A 24332-nucleotide genomic window follows, 5' to 3' on the forward strand; every position below is an offset into this window, starting at 1 on the left:
TTTTTATTGGCTGTGTAATATTCCATGATATATCACATCTTTATCCATTCGTCCAATGATGGACACTTGGGCTCTTTCCATAATTTGGCTATTATAAATAATGCTGCAGGGCGCCTGGGTGGCTCAGTGGGTTAAGCCTCTGCCTTCGGCTCAGGTCATGATCTCGGGGTCCTGGGATCGAGTCCCGCATCGGGCTCTCTGCTCAGCGGCGAGTCTGCTTCCCTCTCTCTCTCTGCCTGCCTCTCTGTCTACTTGTGATCTCTGTCTGTCAAATAAATAAATAAAATCTTTAAAAAAAAATAATGCTGCATAAACATAGTGGTGCATATCTCTTTGAATTAGTGTTTTAGTATTCTTTGGGTAAATACCTAGTAGTGGAATTACTGGATCATATGGTAATTTTTTTTTTTTTTTGAGGAACATCCATACTGTTTTCCACAGTGGCTGCAACAGTCTGCATTCCCACCAACAGTACCTGAGAGTTCTTTTTTTCTCCACATCCTCATCAACTCTTGTTGTTTCTTGTGTTTTCAATTTTAACCATTCTTACAGGTGTGAAGTGAAATGACATTGTGGTCTTGATTTGCATTTTCCTGATGATTAGTGATGTTGAGCATCTTTTCATATGTCTGTGGCCACCATCTGTATGTCTTTTTTGGAGAAATATATTTTCATGTCTTCTGCCCATTTTCAACTGGGTTTTTTTTGTTTTGTTTTGTTTTGTTTTTTTGGTGTTGAGTTGTGTAAGTTCTTTATATATTTTGGATACTAACCCTTTACTGGATATGTCATTTGCAAATATCTCTTCCCATTCAGTAGGTTGTCTTTTGGTTTTGTCCATTGTTTCCTTTGCTGCGCAGAAGCTTTTTATTTTGATGTAGTACCAATAGTTTATTTTTGCTTTTGTTTCCCTTGCCTCAAGAATTGTATCTAGAAAAATGTTGCAGGGCCAATGTCAGAGAAATTACTGCCTAGGCTCTCTTCTAGGATTTTTATGGTTTCAGAAATCACATTTAGTTCTTTAATCCATTTTGAGTTTATTTTTGCGTATGGTATGAGAAAGCAGTCCAGTTTTTCCAACATCATTTGTCTTCTCCCCACTGAATATTCTTGCCTCGTTTGTCAAAGATTAATTGACCGTATAGTCATGGGTTTATTTCTGAGCTCTCTATTCTTTTTTTTTAAAGATTTATTTATTTATTTTAAGATTTTTTTTTTTTTTTTGACAGAGAGAGAGACAATGAGAAAGGGAACACAAGCATGGGGAGTGGGAGAGGGAAAAGCAGGCTTCTCTCTGAGCAGGGAGCCCAATACAGGGCTCGATCCCAGGACTCTGGTATCATGACCTGAGCCAAAGGCCGACGCTTAACAACTGAGCCACCCAGGGACCATTTATTTATTTATTTGAGAGACAGTGAGCATGAGGGAGGGAGAGAATCCCAAGCAGACTCTGCTGAGTATATAGCCCAATGCAGGTCTCACAACCTCATGTCCTGAGCTAACACCTAGAGTTGGATGCTTAACCAACTGAGCCACCCAGGCACCCCATGGGCTCTCTCTTCTGTTCCATTGGTCCATGTGTCTATTTTTGTGCCAGTACCATACCGTTTTGATTACTACAGCTTTGTAATGTATCTTGAAATCTGAGATTTTGATACTTCTTTTTAAAGACTGCTTTGGCATGGACATAACTTTTGAGAGGGGAGGGGCAGGCTATCACCATTCAACCCACTACAATCAGTACAGAAGCAATGGTAATTGTTTGTGTGGAAAATGATGAAAGCCTGGATTAGGATGGTGGCTTGGAGATAAGAGGGTGGATCTGAAATGTATATTAGTAGTAGAGCATAGAGGACTTAAAGTTGGCTTAGAAGGGGAGCTGAGGGGTAAGGGATGCGGGACCAGTGTCCTGAGTGAGATTTGGACTTAGAGTTATAGAAACCGAGTCTAGGTTTTAAAAGACCCTTTCAGGCCATATGGGGAATGGACTGGAAGGGCAAGACTAAGACCAGGGAGGAGCGTGAGGTTTGGGTCCAGGAGGGAGAACACAAATCCTGAGCCAGCCCAACCCAAGAGTACAGAGAAAAGTGGAGAAAGTAGAGAATCAAGAGGCAGAAACGATTAGATTAGGGAATGATGGGCTGTATGGGAAAGAGGGAGAGAGGGAATGAGGGCAGCCATCCAGGGGTTGGCCCACCAAGGAAGGAAGAATCTGTGAACTTGAAGACAGACTTCTTGATATTATCCAGTCAGAGGAGAAAAAAAGAAATAAGAATGATACCAAAAAATACATACATACATACACACACACACACACACACACACACACAGAAAGAGAGAGAGAGAGAGATGGATAGATAATGGAATATTATTCAGCCATGAAAAAGAAGGAAATCCTCCCATTTGCAACATGGTTGAGACTGGAGGGCATTGTGCTAAGTGAAACTGGCCAGACACAGAAAGGCAAATACTGCACAGGATCATTTAAATGTAGAATCTCAAGAAAAAAAAATTTTTTAAGCCAAGTTCATAGACACAGTAGAATGGTGCCTATCTCGGGCTAGGGCATGGGGGAAATGGGGAGATGTCGGTCAAACGGCACAGACTTTCAGTTAAAAGAAGAATACATTCTTAGGATCTAATGTGCAGCATGGTGACTATAGTTAATAATTCAGTATTGCATACTAGAAAGTTGCTGAGGATATCTATTAAGTGTTCTCACCACCAAAAGAAGAAAAAAGTTAACTCTGTGCAATGTTGAATGTGTTATCTTGAGCTTGGTAATCATTCCACAGTGTATATGTTATCAAATCTCCTTGTTGGGCACCTGGGTGGCTCAATCGGTTAAGTGTCTGCCTTCAGTTCAGGTTATGATCCCAGGGTCCTGGAATCGAGCCCCTCATCAGGGTCCCTTGCTCAGTGGGGAGCCTGCTTCTCCCTCTGCCTGCCACTCCCCCTGCTTGTGCTCTCTCTCTCTCTCTCTGATAAATAAAACGTTTTTTTTTAAATCATCATGTTGGGGGCGCCTGGGTGGCTCAGTGGGTTGGACCTCTGCCTTCGGCTCAGGTCATGAGCTCAGGGTCCTGGGATTGAGCCCTGCATTGGGCTCGCTGCTTGGCAGGGAGCCTGCTTCCCCCTCTCCCTCTGCCTGCTTCTCTGCCTACTTGTGATCTCTGTCAAAGAAGTAAGTAATATCTTAAAAGAAAAAAATCATCATGTTGTACACTTGAAATATGTACAATTATAATCATCAATTATTCCTCAGTAATGGAAAAAGAGAATGTCCAGCGCCATACATCAGAATACTATTAATATGAATTGATTTTGATGACATTAATAAGAAAATAAATTGCATTTGTAGCTTTTTTTTTTTAAGATTTTATTTATTTGACAGAGAGAGAGACAGCCAGAGAGGGAACCCAGGCAAGAGGAGTGGGAGATGGAAAAGCAGGCTTCCCACTGAGCAGGGAGCCCAATGCGGGACTTGATCCCGGAACCCCCGATCACAACCCAAGCAAGCCAAAGGCAGACACTTAACAACTGAGTCACCCAGGCACCCCTGCATTTGGAGCCTTAAAAAAAAAAAAAAGTGGAGGAGTGCCTGGGTGGCTCAGTGCCTTCGGCTCAGGTCATGATCTCAGGGTCCTGGAATGGAGCAGGGAGCCTGCTTCACCCCACCCCTGCCTGCCTCTCTGCCTACTTGTGATCTCTGTCAAATAAATAAAATCTTTTTTTTTAAATAAAATCTTTTTTTTTTTTTTAAGTAGATAAGATCTCTCAGCAAGAGAGCTTGCTGAGTCTCTAAGAGGCGCCGGTTTTCCAAGACCTGCGTGGATGTCAGGATGATAGGAACATCCCCAAACGTGGAAATCTGACTTGACGAGAGTAGGGACCATGGGGCAACAGGAGAGACTTTCAGAAGCTGCTGGGTGGGCGGCTCAGGTCCGGAGACAAGCAAGCAGGCGCAGACCTAGATCTAACTGCCAAGGTCCCGGGTTCAATCCTGACTCCTCCCCAGCCTCCCCCTCTTGGGGCCTCAGTGCAGATGCAGGAAGTACTGCTAGAGGCTCAGCTTCCTCTCCGGGGGTTTAGGCACTGCCCAGCCACCCGCCCCCCTCACTCCCAGGGACCTTCCCACCAGGGGCACTGCAGCACTTTCACTTCCCCCAGGTGCCCAAGCCCTGCCCCAGCATGTGGGAGCACCTCGCTCTACACTTGTTGCCAAGAACAGGATGCAGACTCTGAGAGGGGTACCGTGACAAGGTGGGGGCACATAAGCAGAGAAAGGACCGGCCTGCAGAGAGAAGGGGCCAGAAACCCGGAGAGGGAGGAGATAGATGTGGGGGGGTTGGGGGGAGGGGCGGGCAGGGAGGGACAGAGACCCAGGCAGAAGGGAACAGAGACCCAGAACAGGGAGGACGAGAGGCCTAGAGCTAGGAAGGGGTGGGGCGGGGGGTGGGGCAGAGAGAGACGCAGAGATTAGAGCTTAGCAGGCAGTGAGGTCAGAGTGTCTGTGAGGTCGACTGCTGTCCAGGGCTGGCCTGGGGTCCCGGTGCCCAGAGTAGGTGGATGTGAGGAGCTCAGGGGTCCTCCAGCCTGAACCATAGAGACCTCGGAGGGAGTACCCAGTGTGTCCTTGGTGCCCACAAATTCCAAGGCCCCTCCAGTACGGGTGTGTGTCCCAGTGGGGCAGGTGAGGGAGGCAGGGGGGCGCAGAAACAGACCAGAAAGCCACCTCGCCTGTAGAGAGAGGGGGTGGGGCTCTACCGCTGGCGGGGGGTGGGGGGGGGCCGACTTCCTCTTTCTCTGTGTTCTTCCTTTCTCCCTCTCCGTCTCTCACAGCCTCTGTCTTTCTGCTCCTCTCCTCCGGGCCCAACACCTCTTCTCTTCTGTCCCTCTCACGGGCTGCTGACCCCTCTTAGGTGAAGATGTCGGCCCAGGACAGCTGCCTCAGCCTCATCAAGTACCTCCTCTTCGTTTTCAACCTCTTCTTCTTCGTGAGTTGCCACATGGCTGCCCAACCCAGGCCCCAGCCCCAGTCCCTGCCCCTGCCCCCTGACCTGAAATACCTCCCCCAGGCCCCCTCGCCTTTGCCCACCGCCATATTCCCATCTCCCCTTGCCAGGTCCTAGGCAGCCTTATTTTCTGCTTCGGCATCTGGATACTCATTGACAAGACCAGCTTCGTGTCCTTTGTAGGTGAGGGGGCCAGGGCCGTCGGGGAGGGCCTCCTGGAGCAAGCATGACCTGACCTGCCCCCAGGTGACGTCCCGGGGGTCTCCCTTGTCCCAGGTCCTGCTTCACAGCCTGCCACTGCTCTTAGCCCCTGCAGTCTTCCTCTGGCAAATGAGTTGTGCATATGAATGGTAATAAAAATGGTAATAGCCATTTCTCAGGCACTTCCTAGGCGGTAGAGCTCATGCAGATGCTTATCAGACCCTCCCACAAACCTTCCCCTCTCTTGATGTCACTTACTGGATGCTACACAGCAAGGAAGTAGAAGAGCAGAGAGAACACTAATAATAATAGGAGAGTCATAATAGAATAATCGTCGCGATTCTAATGGTTCAGGTTTAATAAGTGTTTGCCCTGTATTGAGGACAGCGTTGAACGCGTGCCTCCCATGTGTCCCTTAAAATAACCCTAGGGAATAGACATCTTCCCCGGCTCTCGGGGAGGTTTTAGTGACTGATCCAGTGTCACAGATCAAGTGATGGGACTGAAACGGTTGGGGATGAGGAGGAGCAGGAGGAAAGAGAGACTGAGAGCAAGAGGAAGAAACGGCCTCCAGAGAGAGGGGGACAGAGATCCAGAGCAGAAACAAAGACCTGGGGCAGGGGGTGGGGAACAGAGACTCAGAAGGGACAGAGTCCCAGAGAGAAGGAGACAAAGAATCCCAGAAGGAGAGGAATAGAGACTCAACATGTGGCAGGGACAGACACCCAGAGAGTTCCCCAGAATACTGCTCCCCAGTGGAGTGGCTGTGTGGGTGGGGAATGGGGCTCCCTGGAGCTGTACGCATGAGCCCAATGTCACCGCCTCTCACCTCCCCCAGGCTTGTCCTTCATGCCCCTGCAGATCTGGTCCAAGGCCCTGGCCATCTCAGGAATTCTCACGATGGGCCTTGCCCTCCTGGGCTGTGTGGGGTCCCTGAAGGAGCTCCGCTGCCTCCTGGGCCTGGTGAGTCCCCTGTCCACATCCCCCCGCAAATAGAGCCCTGGCAGCCTCTGTATCCTGGTTGAGGGGGGCGCTCAGTCTGACCTCTCCACTCTGCCCACCAGTATTTTGGGATACTTCTGCTCCTGTTTGCCACGCAGATCACCCTGGGAATCCTCATCTCCACTCAGCGGATGCGGGTGAGCTTGGCTTCCCCTCCCACACTCTCCCCTAATGTATGGGGGTGGTGGAAAAAGACAGAAACAAAAGCAGACACGGGCTGACGAGGACAAAGGGAAATAACAGTGACAGGCAGAGGAAGACGGAGAGAGACAGGGACACAGAGAAGACGCACAGGAAGATAGACAAGGAGACTCAAAGCAAGGTCACGACGCGGATGGAGGAAAACAGACATAGCAAGACAGACAGATCCAAAGGGAAACAAACAGGAAAAAAAAGAAAGAAAGAAAAAATGGGGGGAGAAACAGGTGACTCCCAGAGAGACAGAGACCCAATGAGAGACCGTGAGAGATAGCGGGGGAACAGAAAGACGGTAGAAACAGGCAGATTTTGAGGAACAGAGACCTAGCTAGCCATTCAGTGAGAAATCGAGAGCGCTTTCAAACCGCTCGGGGACCCCTTGGGACTGAGAAAGCCCGGGAGTGGCTGGACTGGGTAGGGGCAAACGCGGGTGGGGAAGCGGGTGGAAATCCAGCCCTACTCTCCGCCTCGTAGCTGGAGCGGAGGGTGAAGGAAATCGTGCTGGAGACCATCCAGAACTACCGCTCCCGTCCGGAGGAGTCGGCGGCGGAGGAGAGTTGGGACTACGTGCAGTTCCAGGTGCGCGAGGCCCCCACTCGCCCAGATGCGTATCCCTCCCTCTAGCTCTGGGATTCTGACGTAGCTCTGCCCCCTGCCCCAACGAAGCGGTGGGGGGGGGGGGTTACCTGAAGGTAACCCTACCCCACCCCCAACGTCACTCCGCCCCCAGAAGATAACGGAACAGACTCCAATGTGGCCATTTCCCTCCAGCTCCCAGACTCTGGAGAGGCTCCGTTTTCTGCCCGACAAGACTTCGCCCTCAGTCCCAAGGCCCTAGCGTGACCCCACGCCCTCAGTCCCAAGGCCCTAGCGTGACCCCACTCCCTGATCTTTAGTGACTCTGGCCCCAGGGGACCCGGCCCACATGAGACTCCATTCCCTGGTTATTCACGTGGCCCTGCCCTCCCATCCACCTGTCTCCTACCTGAGGCTGAATTGCACTGCCCACCCAGTCTTCTGCAGCTCCTCCCACAGCCCCAGGTGGCCCGTGATTCGTCTCTCCCAACCCCACGTTCCCCTAATGCCCCGAAGCCTAGCCCGCCATCCCCCACCCTGCGCCCACTATCTAGCCCTCTGCTCCCCAACACGACCTCATACACATCATCTAGTCCCCTGAACCCCCAAATCATCTCGAATCCCTCCAGTCCCCGTCCCTTTGACTCTCGTTCCTCTTCGCAGCTGCGCTGCTGCGGCTGGAACTCTCCTCGGGACTGGTTCAGTATCCCCAGCCTCATCAGCAACGAGTCGGAGGTGCATCGCGTGCCCTGCTCCTGCTATAATTCATCAGCGACCAATGACTCCGCAGTCTTCGATAAGCTCTCCTTCCCCCAGTTCAGCCGGCCCGGACCACTGGCGCGGCCCCGGCACAGTACTGACCTTTGCGTGGTTCCTGCAAACGGCAATATCTACAGCGAGGTGGGGAGGGCTTGGAGCCCCTAGAAAGGGGAGGGCCCTGTGAGGGGGTAGGGCTGCGTTCTGGGCTTGCTTCCCCAGGAGGCGGAGCCGCTGGTCAAGGGAAGGGTCGGAAGGGTGGGGCTACGAGAAAGGGGCACATCAGGAGCGGTGGGGGGGCCCTAGAAGGGACCCGGTTTGTAGGGGCGGGGCCTAAAAGAAAAGGCGTGACTGAGAGGAGGGTAGGACCGGGCGAGTTGGAGAGACTAGAGGACCCTACTAACTAGGGATGAGGGGCGGTGCCTGAAAGAGGGGTGAAGGCTAGGCTAAGGAGAACAGTGGGCACGGGCTTGAGGGCGAATCCTAGAAAGACCCTACTTTTAACCTTATCCCACATCCCCAGGGCTGCGCGTGGAGCCTCCAAAAGTGGTTGCACAACAACCTCATCTCCATAGTGGGCATTTGTCTAGGTGTCGGTCTCCTTGAGGTAATTTGGTCCAGCCCCCGCTCGCAATTGGCTCTACGATCCCTGGGTAGGGCCCCAAACCCCTGGGAAAGGTGCAAGCCTGCTAGAGCCTCAGCCCATCCAGGTTCTCCTGCCTCTCCACATGGCACGCGGGAGACCTACCCCTTGCAAGCCCCGATTGGCCGCACGCAGGAAGCTGGCGTTCCTGCCCCCTGCCCGTAGCCGCAATATCCCTCCCCTTTCCCTGCAGGTGAGTGTGGCTGGGCTGAGCCTGCTACTCTTGCGCAGGGCGCTCCGCCGGGAACGTCAGCGGCAGGTGCCGGGCGCCTGTGGTTCGAGCCCCGGGCCTGGTCCCAGTGCTGATGGCGGCGGCGGGCGCTGTGGTGTACTGAGCAGCAGCGGGCGTAGCGGCGGTCTGTGGGGTGGCTGGGGCATGGCGGATGCCTGTCCCAACTGGGGGGACAAGTCCCCACAGGGCAAGCTGCCCGTGGCCCTGGGGCCCTGGCCGCTTTGGGATCAAGACGAGGAACAACCTGAGACCGGGAGCGCGGGCGAGGAGGTGGAGGTCGAGGTGGAATTAGCGGCCGAGGCAGAGAGAGAGACAGATGAGCCTCCAGAATAAAGTACCCTGGGCTAGCTCCGGATCTCACTCCTTCCCAAACTTTGAACCTGCGCTAGACGCAGCTGGATACTCCCTACCCCACCCTGTTCCCTTTCTTTCCATCCTCCTCCCCCGCCCCCGCCCCGCATATTTGGTAGTCTACCCCGAGTCCCCAAATTCCCATCCCTGACCCCACCTTTCTCAACCTGGCCGAGCTCCCCCTCTAACCTCACCTTTTCCCGCCCCTCCCAAATCTCCACACTTAATTTTCTTCCCCTGGCCCTACCCCTTTTTCTCCCTCGGAACACCCACCATCCCTACCCCAGCCCCTCTCGCCGGACCCTGCGGACCTCTCTGACCAGGTCTCCTTTCTCTATAGCTCAGCTTCATGACGCTCTCGATATTCCTGTGCAGAAACCTGGACCAAGTCTACGACCGGCTCGCTCGGTACCGCTAGGCCCCAGTCTCTTCCCAAAGCCCCGCCCCGTCCCCTTCAAGTGCCCTAGGGGCTTCCCTGTGGTCTGTAAATATTTGTTCAATCCCCAGTTCGCCCCAACCACTGAGTCCTCCACCTCCTCATTTCCCCGGGGGGACTCAGATGTCTGCCTGCCCAGCTGCTGTCACCTCTCCCGCGGGACCTGGGGCCTGGGGCTTCCGGCCACCAGCTTCCTGCCCCCAAAGATACCTCATTTCCTTGCCTCCTCTTTCGGCTTACCACCTCCCACAGGATTATTTTCACCCAAACCCCAAATAAATCCCCTTCGTTTTGGTAAAATAGTTTTATCCTCTGTCAAAACACAAACCAACACACTTTGCGGGTGAGGGGAGGCAACACAGTATATAGCCTATGTCTTGTTGAGAAAAGAGGATGAGATTTAAAAGCCTCACCCCACAGCTTGTCCAGCTGAGAAAAAGTCACGACCCTAATACCCACTTATAAATATCTCTTGTTATATTAAAAAAAAAAAATATTTTCAGGGCCCACCTGGCTCTGCTCCTGCACAAAGGGTTAACCTTCAGTATTTGATTTCAAGGTCACAGGGTTGGGGTTGGTAAAGAGAGACAGATTGGGACAGGGGAGGGGGGTGCTGAAAAAACAGAGGGACAAACCAACATACTTTCTAAGACCATCCAAAAACATCCAGAACCAAGCTGCGGGAGGGCGCCTATAAGAGACTGAGAAACCAGTGCTATACTTTGGGACTGTCTCACTTCTGTCCCCAGTCCCTGATACTCTGAAGCGGATCTGTCCTTTTCAGACACCACCGTGAGGTCCCAATATCAGGATCCATCTTTTCAACTCACCCCCCAGCTTGTAAGATCCTCTCTAACACCATGCAGCCCCGTCCCCCAACGAGCATGAAGTAAGCTGGAGGTCTTTCCTGGGAGGAGGGTAATCTGGGGGGTGAGTCACTTTTGGGGTCCCCTTTCAGTCTCTGACCAGGCGGTAAATGTGGTGCTGGGCCCCCCGCTCACTGGTGGAGACCTCAAAGACGTAGGCGGTGCAGAGCAGCAGCTCCTGGGTGTCTCTGTTTGTCACCACCTGCCAAAGAGGCCAAGAGAAAGGGTTTGTGCACAAAAGGGAGAGCAGGCACCACTGTGACTTCCCCAAGGATACCAAGGAAAGAGGTCCCCACCACATCACATTCCCTAGGTTGAGGGGATGCCTGACATGTCCAGTTCCCCATTTGAGTGTCGGCAGTGACAGGCCTCCCATCGGATGACATAGCAAAGTTAACCAAAGTAGGGGTGCCTGGGCGACTCAGCTAAGCGTCCAACTCTTGGTTTCGGCTCCGGTCATGATCTCATGGTTGTGAGATCGAGCCCCAAATTGGACTCTGTGCTCAGGGCAGAGTCTACTTCAGATTCTCTCTCCCTTCTCCCTTCAACTCTCTCAAAATCTTCAAAGTTAACCAGAGTTCAGGAGGATCCCACCATATCATGTCCCCTGGGCTAAGATAAGGTTCCCTATGAAAGGGGGGCATTGTCCCTTAAACCAAGGATCTACCGTGGGATGCCCTCTAAGTCCGTTTCCCCAGTGAGGGGGGATCCCCCTAAATGAGGGTGCTGTGGACTCCCCACATCAGTTTCCTGGGTTAAGGGGTCCCCTAAGCAAAGGCTCAACTGTAGGCTTCCCCTGTGTCATGCCCCTGCCCCCGTGCAAGGGTCCCCAGGCCAAGGGGCCATTGTAGGCACTCCCCACCCCATTGGCTGCCCTGCTCAGCCCAGCCCCAATGCCTCACCTGGAGGATGGTGAAGTTCTCCAGGACGCTGTTCATCATATAGCGCTCGGGCAGCTGCCGCAGCTTGTGCAAGAAATTCACCAGGTACTCACACATGGGTGAACGCAGCAGGCGGTACACAAACCTCCCGTCCTCCAGCTGGGCACGCTCCGTCTGAACCAGGGTGGGGGGCGCAGAGTGGGCGGGGCAGTGACCCAGAGACACGGGGCCTGCCCCAGGCACTCTGTGCCTCTCCAATGCCATGCCCACTCCCCACTACCGTCATCCCCGCCATCGCCCCATCTGTGGTACGGCAGAGATGGGACCTGGACCCATGGGTCCTCGACTTGGGATCCCTGAGCCTCCAAACCAGGGACCCCTCCAGCCTCTCAAAACTGTGCTCTGACCCTTCTGAGACCTCTGGACTGCTCTGACCCCAGGCCCTAAGATACCCTCACACCCTCCAATGACCCTGCCCTCCACTAGGTCTCCAAACTTACATGACCTCTGAGTTCAAGACCCCTCAGGCCCTCAGCAGTCCCTCAGTGTGACCCCCAAACGTCCTTGCCCTAGATTCCTCCATACCCATAAGAATCTTTTGAATCTTAGTGACTATAACTCTCTGTACCACACATTACCTCTGAACCCTGAAAATAACCCCTATATGTGACTTGGGGACACAATATCAGCTCTAAGTCCACGCATGAATGAAAACCCCAAAGATGATAGGACAACTCCCCACCCCACCACATAGACACCCAAGTGCAGGAGCTGTTGTGGCTCTGATCCCTTCAGTCTGTGCCCCAAAAGTGGCAGGTGTCTGGGCGCTCACCTGCCCAGAGCTCCACCCTTCCAGCCTCACCTCCACCTTCTCCACCACCTGCTTGCCAAAGGAGCAGACCTTAGAGGAACAGGTGAGGGTCATGTGCTCCAGGCTCTCGTACTGGCTGCTCACTCCATAGAAGCCACCGCCGCTGCCGCCGGTCCCTACCTCCTCGCCACTCGGGCCCCAGTTCAGGTCCGCCTGGGGGGGTGGGGTGGGGAGGCACAGGTAGATTCCTTATAAATGGTGGGGACTCTTCTCAAGTGGGAACTCTGCTCCAAGGCCTGGTTTCCCCCACAGCCCTGCAGTTGCCTACCCCTCCTCTGCATTCAAAGCCCCGTGTCTCCATGGACCTGTTTCTGGAAAACACCCACCCTTCAATTGGTACTGGAGAAGCCTGGCTCCCTAAAATGGTCCTGACCCTCTCTCTCCAGTAATAGTCCCCCCAACAAAAGAGACCTAGAATTTAACTTTCTTCTCCTGAAGCCCCCAACTCGGGAGTTCAGCCCCTTCTAAGGCCCTGGTTACTAAGGAGGCAGGTTACTCCCTAGCAACCCTCCCCTCCCCACCCCTTCATGACCCTGGTTGCTAAGGCAAGTGGCTACTCCCTAGCAAAGGGGACTGGAGGCCCAAGTCCTATCCATCCCACCCTGCGGGTAAAACTGCTCGTTGTTCCCTGTTCCAAAGGGGGCTTACGCTCTGAGCGTCCCCTTCCATGGGGGGCCACGTGACTTGCAGGCACTTTGTTTCGGCGGCAAAACTCACCCAGAACTTGACCAGGAAGAAGGCGTGAGGAGGTCCACGATCATACAACTCCCGCAGGCCGCCCTTTTTCTCAGGGAATTTGTCATAGATCTGCCGGACGTCCACACTCTCGAGTGGGGGTGCTCCAGGACTGGGGCAGTGCTGGCTGATGTGCACGAACAGGTGCCTCTGGTACTGAGAAGGGTGGACCGTGGGTGAGGAGTGGGAGATGGGCTGCCCCTGGGTGCTCACTACCCCCAGCTCCCACGAACAGATTCACACTGTCCACCCAGACACTGGGCCTGACTCCCAAGCACTGTCCCATGGCACCTTAGTCCCCAAGTCCTGTCCCCTGCTTTCCATCCCCACAGCCCCATCCTCTCCACTCTCTCCCCAGCCTCCTCCCTGGCCTCCCAGGCTCTGATCTCCACTCTTGCGGTCACCCCTCACAGACCCCCACAGCTGACCGTGGACCTCCCCCGCTCACAATCTCCCTGTGGCTCCCCAGAGCATCCAGGTCAAACCCCACACCCCTTCAACCTGGCCCTACACTGAACAGGTGGTCCCAAATGTTCAATCAATGGATGGATAGATGGATGGATGGAATCCACTTAGCCCACATCAAGACCCCCGACCTGTCCCCATTCTTATCACTTTTTGTTGAGATTCTGAAATCCTCACATCTTCCCCATCTTCTTTGGCATTACAAATCTTCCCTCCATCCTCCAAGGCCCAAGTCTATGCAAATCTGCCTCTTCCTGGAAGCCTCGCTTGATCACAATCAGATGGGACTTCTTGTTTCTACAGTTCCCCTTCTCCCTCAGGACGAAGCCTAGATCCCTCAGCTTGGCAATGCCAGCTCCTCCAGAACTGACACCTGCCCACCCATCTGCAGCCGCACCAGCTCCCACACCTTACTGGACTATTTGTTTCCCTGACAACTTCACGCTGCTTTCATCTCTGTATCTGCAACATAAAGTTTGGCACATGGCAAACTCTTATATAACCCTCAAAGCCCACCTCAAACGTTGTCATTTCAGGGAAGCCTTCACAAACTTCCCAGGCAGAACGACTCATTCTGGGGAATGCCTGCGTGGCTCAGCTTAAGGTTAAGCACCTGCCTTCGGCTCAGGTCATGATCCCAGGGTCCTGGGATCAAGTCCCACAACAGACTCCTTGCCTGCTTCTCCCTCTGCCCACACCCCTGCTTGTGCACTCACTGACAAATAAATAAACAGAAATTTAAAAACAAAAAAATGACTCCTCACACCCACAAAAACTTGAGCTTCCCCTATCCCAGCACATACTCATTGTTCAATGGACATCTATTGGGAGACCTACTGTGTGCAGACACTATTTTGGGTCCTAGGGCTACAAGACAAAGTCCCTGGCATCATGGAGTTCTCATGGAGTCTACTAGCAAAGATAGACAATTTTAATAAAAATCAACCCATGAATAATATAAATTTCAGAGTGACGAACGCTATGAAAAAAATTCCCAATAAAGAATAGTAAAGCAGTTGAGCATGATGGCAGCGGTATTTTCCATAAAATGGTCTGGGAAAGCCAATCTGGGAATATAAGCAAAGGCCTGAATGAATGGAGAGAGACAGTGGCAGTATCTGAGAAAATATAATCAAGGTGGCAAGAAGAGCAGATGCAAAGGCCCTGAGGCAGGAGTGGGCCTGGTGTGTTTGAGAAAGAGCATGCAGGCCAGTGTGACCAGAGCAGAGTGGGCAAGGGTATAAGGGCAGGAGGTGAGGATGGAGCAGGAATGGGGATCAGATCATGCAGAGCCTTGTGGGCAACTGAAAGGACTTTACCTTTGCTCCAAGTGAAATGAGAGGGTTTCAACTTGGGTTTTATAGGACCACCATACACAGCAATTGGTGTTTATGTGGCTGTGGCAGAGACTGCCAGGCGTTCACAAACTCCCCATTCCAATTTTTTAGTGTATGTGCTGCCGAAGCAAGCACCAAACTCCCCATTCCATTTCACACAGTTAAACTACACTTCCCAGACTCCTTTGCAGTGAGGTGTGGCCACATGACTAAATTCTGGCCAATGGGATGTGAGCAGAACCTGATAGTTGCCACTTCCAACCCAGACCCATAAAAACTCTGGCAGGATTTTTGGGTCTCTCCCTTCCACCATCTGCTGGCCAGATGCAGGGAATCCAGCAGCAGATTCTGAAGCCCTAGAAAACGTCAGAACCACAAAACGGAAGGAGCCTGAATTCTCTGAATCACTGCGTGGAAGGCTCCTACTTGAACACCTACACGGAAATGTTACATGAGTGAGAAACTGGTGTTAATTCCCTGAAGGTTAAGGTTATTTCTGCGAACAGTCAACCCACCATGACTAATATGGTATCTAGCTCCATCCTAGCCCAGGAAAAGCTCAAGCCTAGAAACAAGATCTGCTCTTCCAGGTTCCCAGCCTCCACCACAATGCCTGGCACACAGCAGGCCCTCAAAAACGTTTGCTGAATGAACAAGCAATGACCTGGCAAGTTTCTCTGACCTTCCCAACCGTGACCCCACGACCATCCAGTTCCTCCATGCTAGCAGTCCTCAAAGTGTGGTCCCCAGGCCAGCAGCATCAACATCGCCTGGGAGCACGTTAGAAATGCAAATTCTCAAGCCCCATGCCAACCTACTGAATCAGAATCTGAAGGTAGGGCCCAGCAATCTATGTTTCAACAAGCCCTCCATGTTATTCTGAGACATGCTAAAGTTTGAGAACCACTGCTTTACCCTTTCCCTTCCTATCATCCTCTGTATTCCAACCCCCGGCCCCGCCCTCCCGGGCCAGTGATGATTCTAAAATTGCACTCACAGAATCAACTGCATCAGGGGGTTCCACAAAGGCTGAGAACTCCACCAGCTGCAATCGGGCAGTGCCCAGGGCCCGAGCCTGCCACGCTGGGGGTGATGGGGCAGGTGGGGGCAGGGCAGGGGGTGACAGGGCTTGGGGGGGCTCGTACCCTAGAAAGAGAGAAAAAAAAGGACAACAAAAATCCTTAACGTGTATTGAATACATCGAGCACTCTTCTCTCTTGCCTGCCTCCGCTTAGAAGCTAAAAAAGCTAAATACTCACTTTCCCAGCCTCCCTTGCAACTAGAGATGGCCATGTGACACAGTCCTGGCCAATGAGACGTTAGGGGAAATCTGCTGAGGGGCTTCTGAGAAGGAGTTTCTTCCTGAATGAAAAAGACAGAACTTTGGGAGGAGAGAGCTTTTGGCCCTGGTCAAGTCCTGCTTGAGACATGATGCCTGGAATCACAACAGCCATCTTGGGACGATGAGAAAGAGACCAAGGGACCTATAAAAATGCCAGTCCCAATATCGCTGAGCTGCTGAGACAGTGTAAGAGCACCCCGCCTCCAGACTTTGTGTTATATGAAATCATTAAGGCCTTTGTTAATTAAGGCACTATTACTTTGGGCATTCTGTTACTTGCAGCCAAAAGCACTGCGAATTGATGAAATCTGTGGAACCCGCAAGTTCTCTTTCACCAGGGTGAGTTCTTAGGACCATATCAGCATGGACTGCTGGAGGCCATCTTTGCTGCCAGGATGGGCAGAACCTGCGAGGGAATGAAGCCACCAAACACCACAGGTGAAAGCAGAACCAAGCAAATCTGACACTACCATTTGAGCCCCTGGATCCAGCCATGCCTAAAGCCGTCCAGCCACTCCTAAAATAGCAGTTACCTAAACCAATAAATTCCTTTTTTTTTTTTTTTTTGGTCATTGAGCTTGATTTGAGTTTCTGCCACTTGCATCTGAAAGAATCTTGACAAATACACCTTCCCCGTGTCTTCCAGGCTAGCACGCAGCAGAACACAAATCCAGTGTGTCTGAATTCAGAGGCCATGATCTTAACCACTACAAATTCTATCACTCATCCTTCCATACCCCCTGCAAGATTTGCCTCAGAACTGGACCCCTGTAGAAATGTGTGCCCTGATCAATGGAAGGTGAAGAAAAAGCAGCTGGGGTTGAGGAGAGAGGGGAGACAAGGCAGGTACAGAGCAGACTCTTACCTGGGAGGTCAGTAGATGGGGGGGTCAGTGACAAGGAGAACGGTGTCTGTGAGAATGGCTTCACGCTGAAGGAGAAAGGAAGCTGGGGGTCAGCAAGGTAGAAAGATAACTGTACCAGCTAAGGTTTACCAGGGACCACGCCAGACCCTTTGCTAGCACGTAACGTGCAAAAGTTCACAGAATCCTCACACCCTAGGAGGTTAGGTGCAATTACTCCTCTTCCCATTTTGCATAGGAGGAAACTGAGGCACACACCTTCACAGAGCTGGGGCACAGAGGAGCTTGGGCTCATATCCAAGTCAGTCCCTACTACAGAGCTTGTGGTCTTGTTGACAACATTTCGGTGCCTCTCACAAAATGGCAGAAAGAGAAGAGAAACAGGATCTCGGGAGGTGGGGAAAGGACACAAGGGATAGCCAATGTGGAGAAAGAGGAGAGTAAGGAGAAAATGACCAAAGGTCAGGAGATGGGACATCGGTCCAATGTCCAGGGTGGGGAAGCAGCGTAACAGAGTCTACATGTCCAATCTAGATTCTGTCCAATCCAACTTCCTGCAGTGATGGACATGTTCCGTATCTGCACTGTCCAGTACAGTAGCCATTAGCCACCAGTTGCCACCGAACACATGACACATGACTACCGAGCACGAATGTGGCTAGAGTGCCCGAGGGACTGAATTTTTAAGTTAATTTTAATCGACTTAAAATTCCATAACTGCATGAGGCTAGGGACCGTGGTATCTGACAGCCCAGCTCTAGAGGCCAATTAGCCATGGGTAGCTGAGGAGATGATTGAGACTGAAAGGTCGGAGACCAGGGAGGCAACACTTGGGGTCAGAGGTCAAGAAGAGGCCAAGAATCAAAAGACCAGGGGCACCTGAGACTCTGGACCTCGGTGTTGTGGGTTTGAGCCCCACATACAGTGTAGAGATTACTTAAAAATAAAATCTTGGGGCACCTGGGTGGCTCAGTGGGTTAAGCACCTGCCCTCGGCTCAGGTCACGATCCCAGGGTCCTGGGATTGAGCCCCACATCGGGCTCCTTGCTCAGTGGGGAGCCTGCTTCTCGTTCTCCCTCTGCCTACCGCTCCCCCTGCTTGTGCTCTCTCTCTCTCTGTCAAATAAATAAATAAAATCTTAAAAAAAAAAACTTGAAAAATAAAATTTTAAGGGACACCAGGGTGGCTCAATCAGTTAAGCATCTGACTCTTGATTTTGGCTCCAGTCGTCATTTCATGGGTCATAGGATGGAGCCCCACGTCGGGCTCCCTGCTCAGTGGGGCGTCTGCCTGAGAGTCTCTCTCTCTCAAATAAATAAAAATAAGATAAAACAAAATGAAATCTTTAAAAAAAATAAAAACTAAAAATATTTTTTAAAAAAAAGAGTCAAAAGACCAGAATCAGAAAGACACAAATGCCAGGGACCTTCAGACCCCCCACTCCCAGGGGCCTTGCCCTCGTATTCGGCATCCCCATTCTGAAATCTAAATTCCAGGACCCTACCCACTGACTTAATCTCCTATCATCAAGGCTGCTGGCCAAACGCCACCTCCTCAGAGAGGCCCTTCTTGACCCCTGACTAAAGAGGGCACATACACCTTGTCTTATTTCCCACGTTGATTCTTTTCTTATGAATGCTTATTTGTCTACATGTTTAGGTCTCCCCCCACCCCGCCCCCACTCCAAATATGGAAGATCCATGAAGGCAGGGATCCTGTCTAACTTGTTTAATCCTGTGTTCCAGTGTAAGCAGAAGACCAGGCACTTAACAGTTTCTCAATAAATATTCAGCTGACTGGCCAGTGGCTGAATACCTTTTCTCATTTCCTGGAACTCACCAAATTTTCCTACCTCAGGGCCTTGGCACATGCTGTGTTCACTGCCTAAAATATTACCAACCCCCATTCTTCACCTGGCCAAGTCCTACTCTGCCTTCAACGTTACTTCCGCGCAGAAACCCCCAGGCCTCTCTCCTTTAGTCCAGAACCTGTTGCAGTTCTTCAGAGCACATCACATTCTCTTTCATTTTGTGTTTAGGCAGGTGATGATTTAATTAATCTTCATCTTCCCCACTTGACTATCTGCTCCCCTACAGGTGGGACCCCAGTGCCCAGAGCAGTGCTCGCTGACCCACCCCTCCTTCTAGCTTAGCCCCCTCCCTGCAAGCCTCCAATTCCTTCTGCGGAGCGGACTTGTTCTGATCCTTTCCTGGGTCGAACACCTCACTGGGGAAATTTCTTCCTTCCCTGGAGCCTGGATCCCACAGCATGTCACTTCACTTGTCACCCCCAACACCACTCCTCATGGTCTTGCGGCCACATGGCCCCCCCAACACCCCACCTGGATCCACTGGCTCCTCTCTGCGCTGAAAACTACCCTTCCCATGAGTCTTTGGGCCCGTTTCTCTTCTACCGGGCAACAATCGCATTCTGTCACCCTCAGGGCTCTCTCAGGGCTGATATGGACATTCCCTTGTACCTCGGGGACCCATTTCCTTCCTTTTGACTCTGAGAGAAGACACCTGTTGTCCCCTCAGGCCTAAGAACATCCCTACAGGATGAGAACACGCCTTCCCATGAGCCTCCAGGACCACCAAATCTCACTGGGATGCCATTTTCCCCACGGACATCCTCCTGTCCCCCCACATTCATCCAGTCCCACACTAAGCTCCTTTCTTCTCCAAACCTGCTCCTCCCGCAAACGTGCTCCTCCCCCATGTCACCCATCGACAACCCCAGTCACCACCAGACCCTGGGCACTGTCCTTGCCTCCCCACTCCTTCTCAGCCTGTGAAGCCCCTTCTCTGGACTCTCTATGCCCTGCCCCCCCCCCACCTCAGTATCCCAAGTCAAGCCTTGTCCTCCTCTCCAGACCCTCACCCCAGCCTCCTCTCCAGGATTCAAATCCAGATAGCTGGCTACAGAAGCAGGATAAGAAAAGTCTCTCTAGAGGGAATGGGAGAAATGGGGGTGATGAGCCAAAACAGAGAGTACTCACTCTGGAACATTCCAGGGGGGGCCAGAGCCCCCTGACCAAAACTGGAAAAGCTCTGAAGCCTGGAAAAGAGACAAAAGAAAGGGGGAGTAGGGGTCAGTCGGCGCCTCCTTGAAACCACAGCCCGCCCCCCTCCAGTTCTGAGCCCCACAATCTCTCAGCCACCTGAGGACCAGCAGGGCCCAGTTTAGCCTGCAGGGAAGGTGCTGAGATGAGCTGGGCTGAGGACATGGTGGCCATGGTCTGGAAAGCCTTGTCCTTGGAAACCTGGTCCTGGAGGAGAAGTTGAGGTCCACGTTAATGGGGAATCCCAGTCGACACAGCAGAGTGGGTCAACGCCAGGGAGGGCAAGCATGGGGAGACGCAGAGATGGGGAGTCAAGGCAAAGGATTGGGGGAGGGCACAAATCCTTCTTCCTATAGCCCCCTGCCCCTCCTGGCCCCCTCAGGCATGTCTGGGGTAAAGCAGCGGGTGGGAGGATGGGCAGGGGGACTTACCACATTCAAGGCCTGCCCGTGGGGGTGGGGGAGGGTGCCAAAGGAGGAAAGAAAACATGACTTAGGAAGTGACGCCTGGATTCTCACCTTCCTGCCCTCCCAAACCCTACAGTTCCACCACCCTGGGCTGAAAAATGGGAGGAAGGAGGAGCAAGGATGAATATGGAACAGGAAGTAGAGGGGCCCAGGCCTAGAGGGGAAAAGGAGTTCTGATACCCAGAATAAAAGACAGTATACAGTCTAAGGGTTTCTAGGTCCAAAAAAGGGCTGGAAGTGAAGGTTTCCGGATGTGCGGGCAACAGGAAGTGAAAACTTCAGACCCAGAGGAATACGCAGTGGACACTTCCTAGCCCAGACAGGAAAGAGATGGGACCATGAGGTCCAGAAAAGACCAGAAGTGAAGGATTTTGGATCTGGAGAGAAAGCAGAGGAAGGCTTCTGAGTATTAAAAAAAGGGGGGGGGACAGGAAGTCATGGTCCCCAAATCCAAAAGAAGAGAAGGAAGAGGCAGAGAAGACCCCACACCCCAGTGGAAAAGAAAATGAGGGTCTCGGGCCAAGAGGAAACCGGAAATCCAGCGGATGAAGAAAAAGGATGTGAAAATTTCCAAACAAAATGAAGATTCCTGGATACAGAAATGACAGGCAGGCCACGTGGGGACTAAAAAATAGGAAAATGAGCCAGAAAGAGATGAAGAGGAGGTCCTCATAGCACAAGAGGGGAAAGGGAGGACACCAGGAGGAGAGGGAGAAGGAACACAGCAGTAGCCAGAGGAGAGGCCCAATACCCTATCCTTCTTGCCTGTGCTGAGCTAAATCTCTGTCCCCTTCTCTCTACAAGTCTCCTCCTCTCCCAGGACCTCTATCCACCCAGCCTGCTGGGCCACTAACCCCCACCCCCCCAACCTGGGATCTCTATTTCCTCATTCTGTCTACGTCTCCATGTGACTCTGTACCCATCCCTGGTTCTCTGCTACCCACTCTGGGCCTCTCTGTCCCCCTTTCTCTGTATTTCTGTTGACCTCTCCTCTGGATCTCTGTCCCCTTCTCTCTGGGTCTCTGTATCCCTCTCTCTGTCCCCCCCTCTCAGGGTCTCTGCCCTCTCTCTGGGTGTCTGCCTCACTCCGTACCTTGAGCTTGGACTGGATTTCCCTTGATTTCCTTCGAGCCAGAACTTGGATGTGACTAGAGACCTGGGGGGAGTGACAGAGAAGCAGTCAGGACACAGCCACTGGCCCCTTGAATCCCCTCTGCCTTCCCACCCTCCAGATGGCCCCCAGAGCTCCCAGAACATGAACGATGACGAACGCACAGAACATGCTGGCTATCTCAGGCACATGCTAACACAGGCGTGTCCACAGAGGCTAGTCTCTTCTAGCCACTTACACAACTGATCTCCCCCAGACCCAGCAAATCCAGGCCTCCTTTCCCTTCCTCATCTTCTCTCTTTGGATCTTTTGGTCTCTCTACCTTAGTCCCTGGTGCTAACACAGCTGCTAAGAGATCCAGACCAAAACAGGCACAGCAGAGCAAACTCACAGAGGTGCCAACAAGACAGACAAAAACACATGAGCCAGATCCTCCTTGAACCTGAACCCGCCCATCATAGGATGGCCACTGACCCCCACCCCCCGAGAAGATAAGCCCACCCCAGAGAGAGGCCCACAAGTCAGTCCTGACACCTGTTTGCGAGTTCGGGTCTTCCCTGTTCTCAGCTTGATGTAACGGGCAATCAGCTCATTCCGACCTAAAGAGTCAAAGACGGGACAGAGTTAGACTTTCACGGGACTTCTCAACACACACGACACCAGGGAAGGAACGAGAAGCAACAGTTGCCAGAGGTCTACAAGCGAGCCGGCCTGCAGGTCATCCCAGCTCTGTGGGAGAGGAGTTCCTGCCGCAGGCTTTGGAGCCAGGCTGCCTGGTTCAGATCCCAGCTCCACTACTTCTGTGACCTCAGTTTCCTCATCTGTGCCAACAGCGATGCCTGCTGCTACCTGAGTCTTAATCAGCGGGGGCCAAGGCAAAAGAGAGGGGTGGACTCACCATACATCTTGCCTTCATCAGATAGTATGATCTTCCGACGGCCGCATGGCGGGTAGATGGCCAGGGCCTCCTGGAAGCTCTGCTCGATGTCTGGACTCCACACTCCTTCCGCATCCGGGCCCCCATCGCCCCCAGCCCCCTCGCTGCCACCGGTGCCCTCCTCACTTCCTTCCTCACTTCCTGTCCAGCCACTGCCATCATCCAGGGGGGCCCCAGCCCGGGGTTCCCCCATCTGGGCCTGGAGGAACACAGAGCTCAGCAAGGTGCCTCCCCCCACCCCGCCCTCGCCCCCCCACCCACAGAGAGACTGCAGGGCAGTGAGGGCTGGAGTTCAGATTGCTGGAGGAGAGGGCAAGGGGGCCTGGATTTCTGGATCTGAGGGAAGCAGGAGGCTGGGGGCCGGGACTCCTAAGTCCTGCAGAAGGGGGCTCGATTTCTGGGACAGCTGAGGGTGAGAGTGTCCTCTGTGTTTCCAGGGGAGCCTGGGGTGTGGTGAAGTCCTGAAGACCCCAGAGTAATGCCTGGGGCGCATGGCACATGAGGGCCGAAGCTTCGGGTATGGATTACTGGTTTGAAAGAAGACAGGAGTCGGGGCCTAGCTGCAGGGAAGGGAGTTGTGGATGAGATCTTCTCAGTCCCGCCCCAAGAACAGGTGCTAGGATGTGAACAGCAGCTGCTAGAAAAGGAGGAGGAGGGGCCCCAGCCCTAGTAAGACTGAGGGGGAGGGGGGCGTCCAGAGAGAGAGAGGGACAGAGACCCAGAAATCACGAGACAGACTTCCAGAGAGGCGGAGACAGAGATCCAGACACCCAGAGTGGGAACAGACACCCAGAGAGGGGAGGCAGAGGGCCAGAGAGAAGGGGACAGAGAGCCAGGGAGAGGAGGGACAGAGACTCAGGGCAGAAACTCAAGCCCAGACCAGGAAAGACCCACAGAACCACAAACTGGGGGGCAAGGGCGCCCTGCCATCAGGAGAGCCAGAACAAAGGGCCCAGGCGTCCCCTCCCCCAGTTTCCCACAACCCCCATCTGGGGAGGGGCTGGCCGGCAAGGGCGCCTCCCCTCTGGCCCTCGGCCCCGCCCCTTCCCTCCCCTCCCCCTGCGCCGTGGGCTCGGATCCAACTCAAGTTCCCAGTGACTTTCCGGAGGCCAGGAACAGGGGAAAACTTTTTCCAATACAGTCAGATCCCGCCTCCCAGGCGGCTCCACGTCTTCCACAGCTTTCCCAGGACCCCAGAGTCCAGGCTCCCATCCCCCTCCTCTCTCGGACCCTGGAGCCCAGGCCGAGACAGACAAAGACCCCAGGCCGAGTCCAGTGGCGCTGAGGCGTTCAGGACCCCCGTAGGCCCAAATCCCAGCCCAGCTCTCCCCCATGTGGCCAGACAAAGGGACGGAGGAGCCGGGTAAGAAAGATCCCCACTAATTTCCCGCCCCAGGCCCCAAACTTCCGAAGAGGCAAGACTGAATGTCCAGAAAGCACTGTAGCCCGGCCCTATGCCACCCCGGAGGCCTCCTTTCTCCATTAGGAGGCTCAGGCGTCCACAAATGACACACAGACACCAACTCGGTCAGAAACACGCCCGGGGTCCTTTCTCACTTCATACCCACACCGCCGCATACACTCGCACCCTCCGAACACAGCCGCCAAAGTCCCCAGCCCTCACCCACTCCCGAGCGCACAATCCCAAACTCAGACCCAGCAACAGACACCCCAACTCCGGCGAAAGTTCCAACACCTCACTAAGACTCGGTCCCAAGCGCAAACTCGGGCCGGCGGGCAAAAAGAGGGCGCCAAGCAATTCACGGACCCTCCCGCAAACACCTCAACTCATAACGCGTAGCTTCCCACCCCAACTCACACACCCCAAAGCTGGATCCCCGACTCCCGCCGGCGCCTTCCTACCTCCCGGCCAGGGGCTGGGGAGCCGCGGGCGGGCGGGGCTCTGCGAGGGAGAAAGTTGCCCGGGAGCTTTGTTTGGGAAAAGTGGGAGGGACCGGAGGGGGGGCGGGCCCGGGCGCCGGACACA

At 53.3% G+C, this 24332-nt stretch overlaps 2 protein-coding genes across 6 annotated transcripts; one reads left to right on the top strand and one right to left on the bottom strand.

Moving 5' to 3' along the window:
- Positions 1 to 4131: 4131 nt before the first annotated feature.
- On the top strand, positions 4132 to 9560 carry CD37 (CD37 molecule). Of its 3 annotated transcripts, none has more exons than XM_045989085.1 (9): positions 4132 to 4263; positions 4923 to 4997; positions 5126 to 5198; positions 6055 to 6179; positions 6281 to 6355; positions 6891 to 6995; positions 7656 to 7892; positions 8272 to 8355; positions 9315 to 9560. In XM_045989085.1, exons 2-9 carry the CDS (start codon positions 4929 to 4931, stop codon positions 9390 to 9392), a joined length of 846 nt encoding a protein of 281 aa, XP_045845041.1. In that variant the 5' UTR covers positions 4132 to 4263; positions 4923 to 4928; the 3' UTR covers positions 9393 to 9560. The 3 variants fall into 3 exon arrangements, with proteins under 3 accessions (XP_045845041.1, XP_045845042.1, XP_045845043.1); XM_045989086.1 differs by lacking the exon at positions 4132 to 4263 and adding an exon at positions 4531 to 4672; XM_045989087.1 differs by lacking the exons at positions 4132 to 4263; positions 4923 to 4997 and having other exon boundaries at positions 5134 to 5261.
- Positions 9561 to 9699: 139 nt separating this feature from the next.
- On the bottom strand, positions 9700 to 24260 carry TEAD2 (TEA domain transcription factor 2). Of its 3 annotated transcripts, none has more exons than XM_045989084.1 (13): positions 24209 to 24260; positions 22307 to 22544; positions 21943 to 22007; positions 21391 to 21453; positions 20262 to 20273; positions 19930 to 20037; positions 19768 to 19826; positions 16773 to 16837; positions 15563 to 15711; positions 12746 to 12919; positions 12059 to 12181; positions 11179 to 11331; positions 9700 to 10478 (listed from the first exon to the last, which is right to left on the bottom strand). In XM_045989084.1, the coding sequence occupies exons 2-13, from the start codon at positions 22536 to 22538 to the stop codon at positions 10365 to 10367; spliced, it is 1317 nt and encodes a 438-aa protein (XP_045845040.1). In that variant the 5' UTR covers positions 22539 to 22544; positions 24209 to 24260; the 3' UTR covers positions 9700 to 10364. The 3 variants fall into 3 exon arrangements, with proteins under 3 accessions (XP_045845040.1, XP_045845038.1, XP_045845039.1); XM_045989082.1 differs by having other exon boundaries at positions 12020 to 12181; XM_045989083.1 differs by having other exon boundaries at positions 12020 to 12181; positions 24169 to 24219.
- Between the last annotated feature and the right edge of the window lie 72 nt (positions 24261 to 24332).

This window comes from Meles meles, chromosome 19 (assembly GCF_922984935.1).
Source record: "Meles meles chromosome 19, mMelMel3.1 paternal haplotype, whole genome shotgun sequence".
Taxonomy (NCBI): Eukaryota; Metazoa; Chordata; class Mammalia; order Carnivora; family Mustelidae; genus Meles; species Meles meles.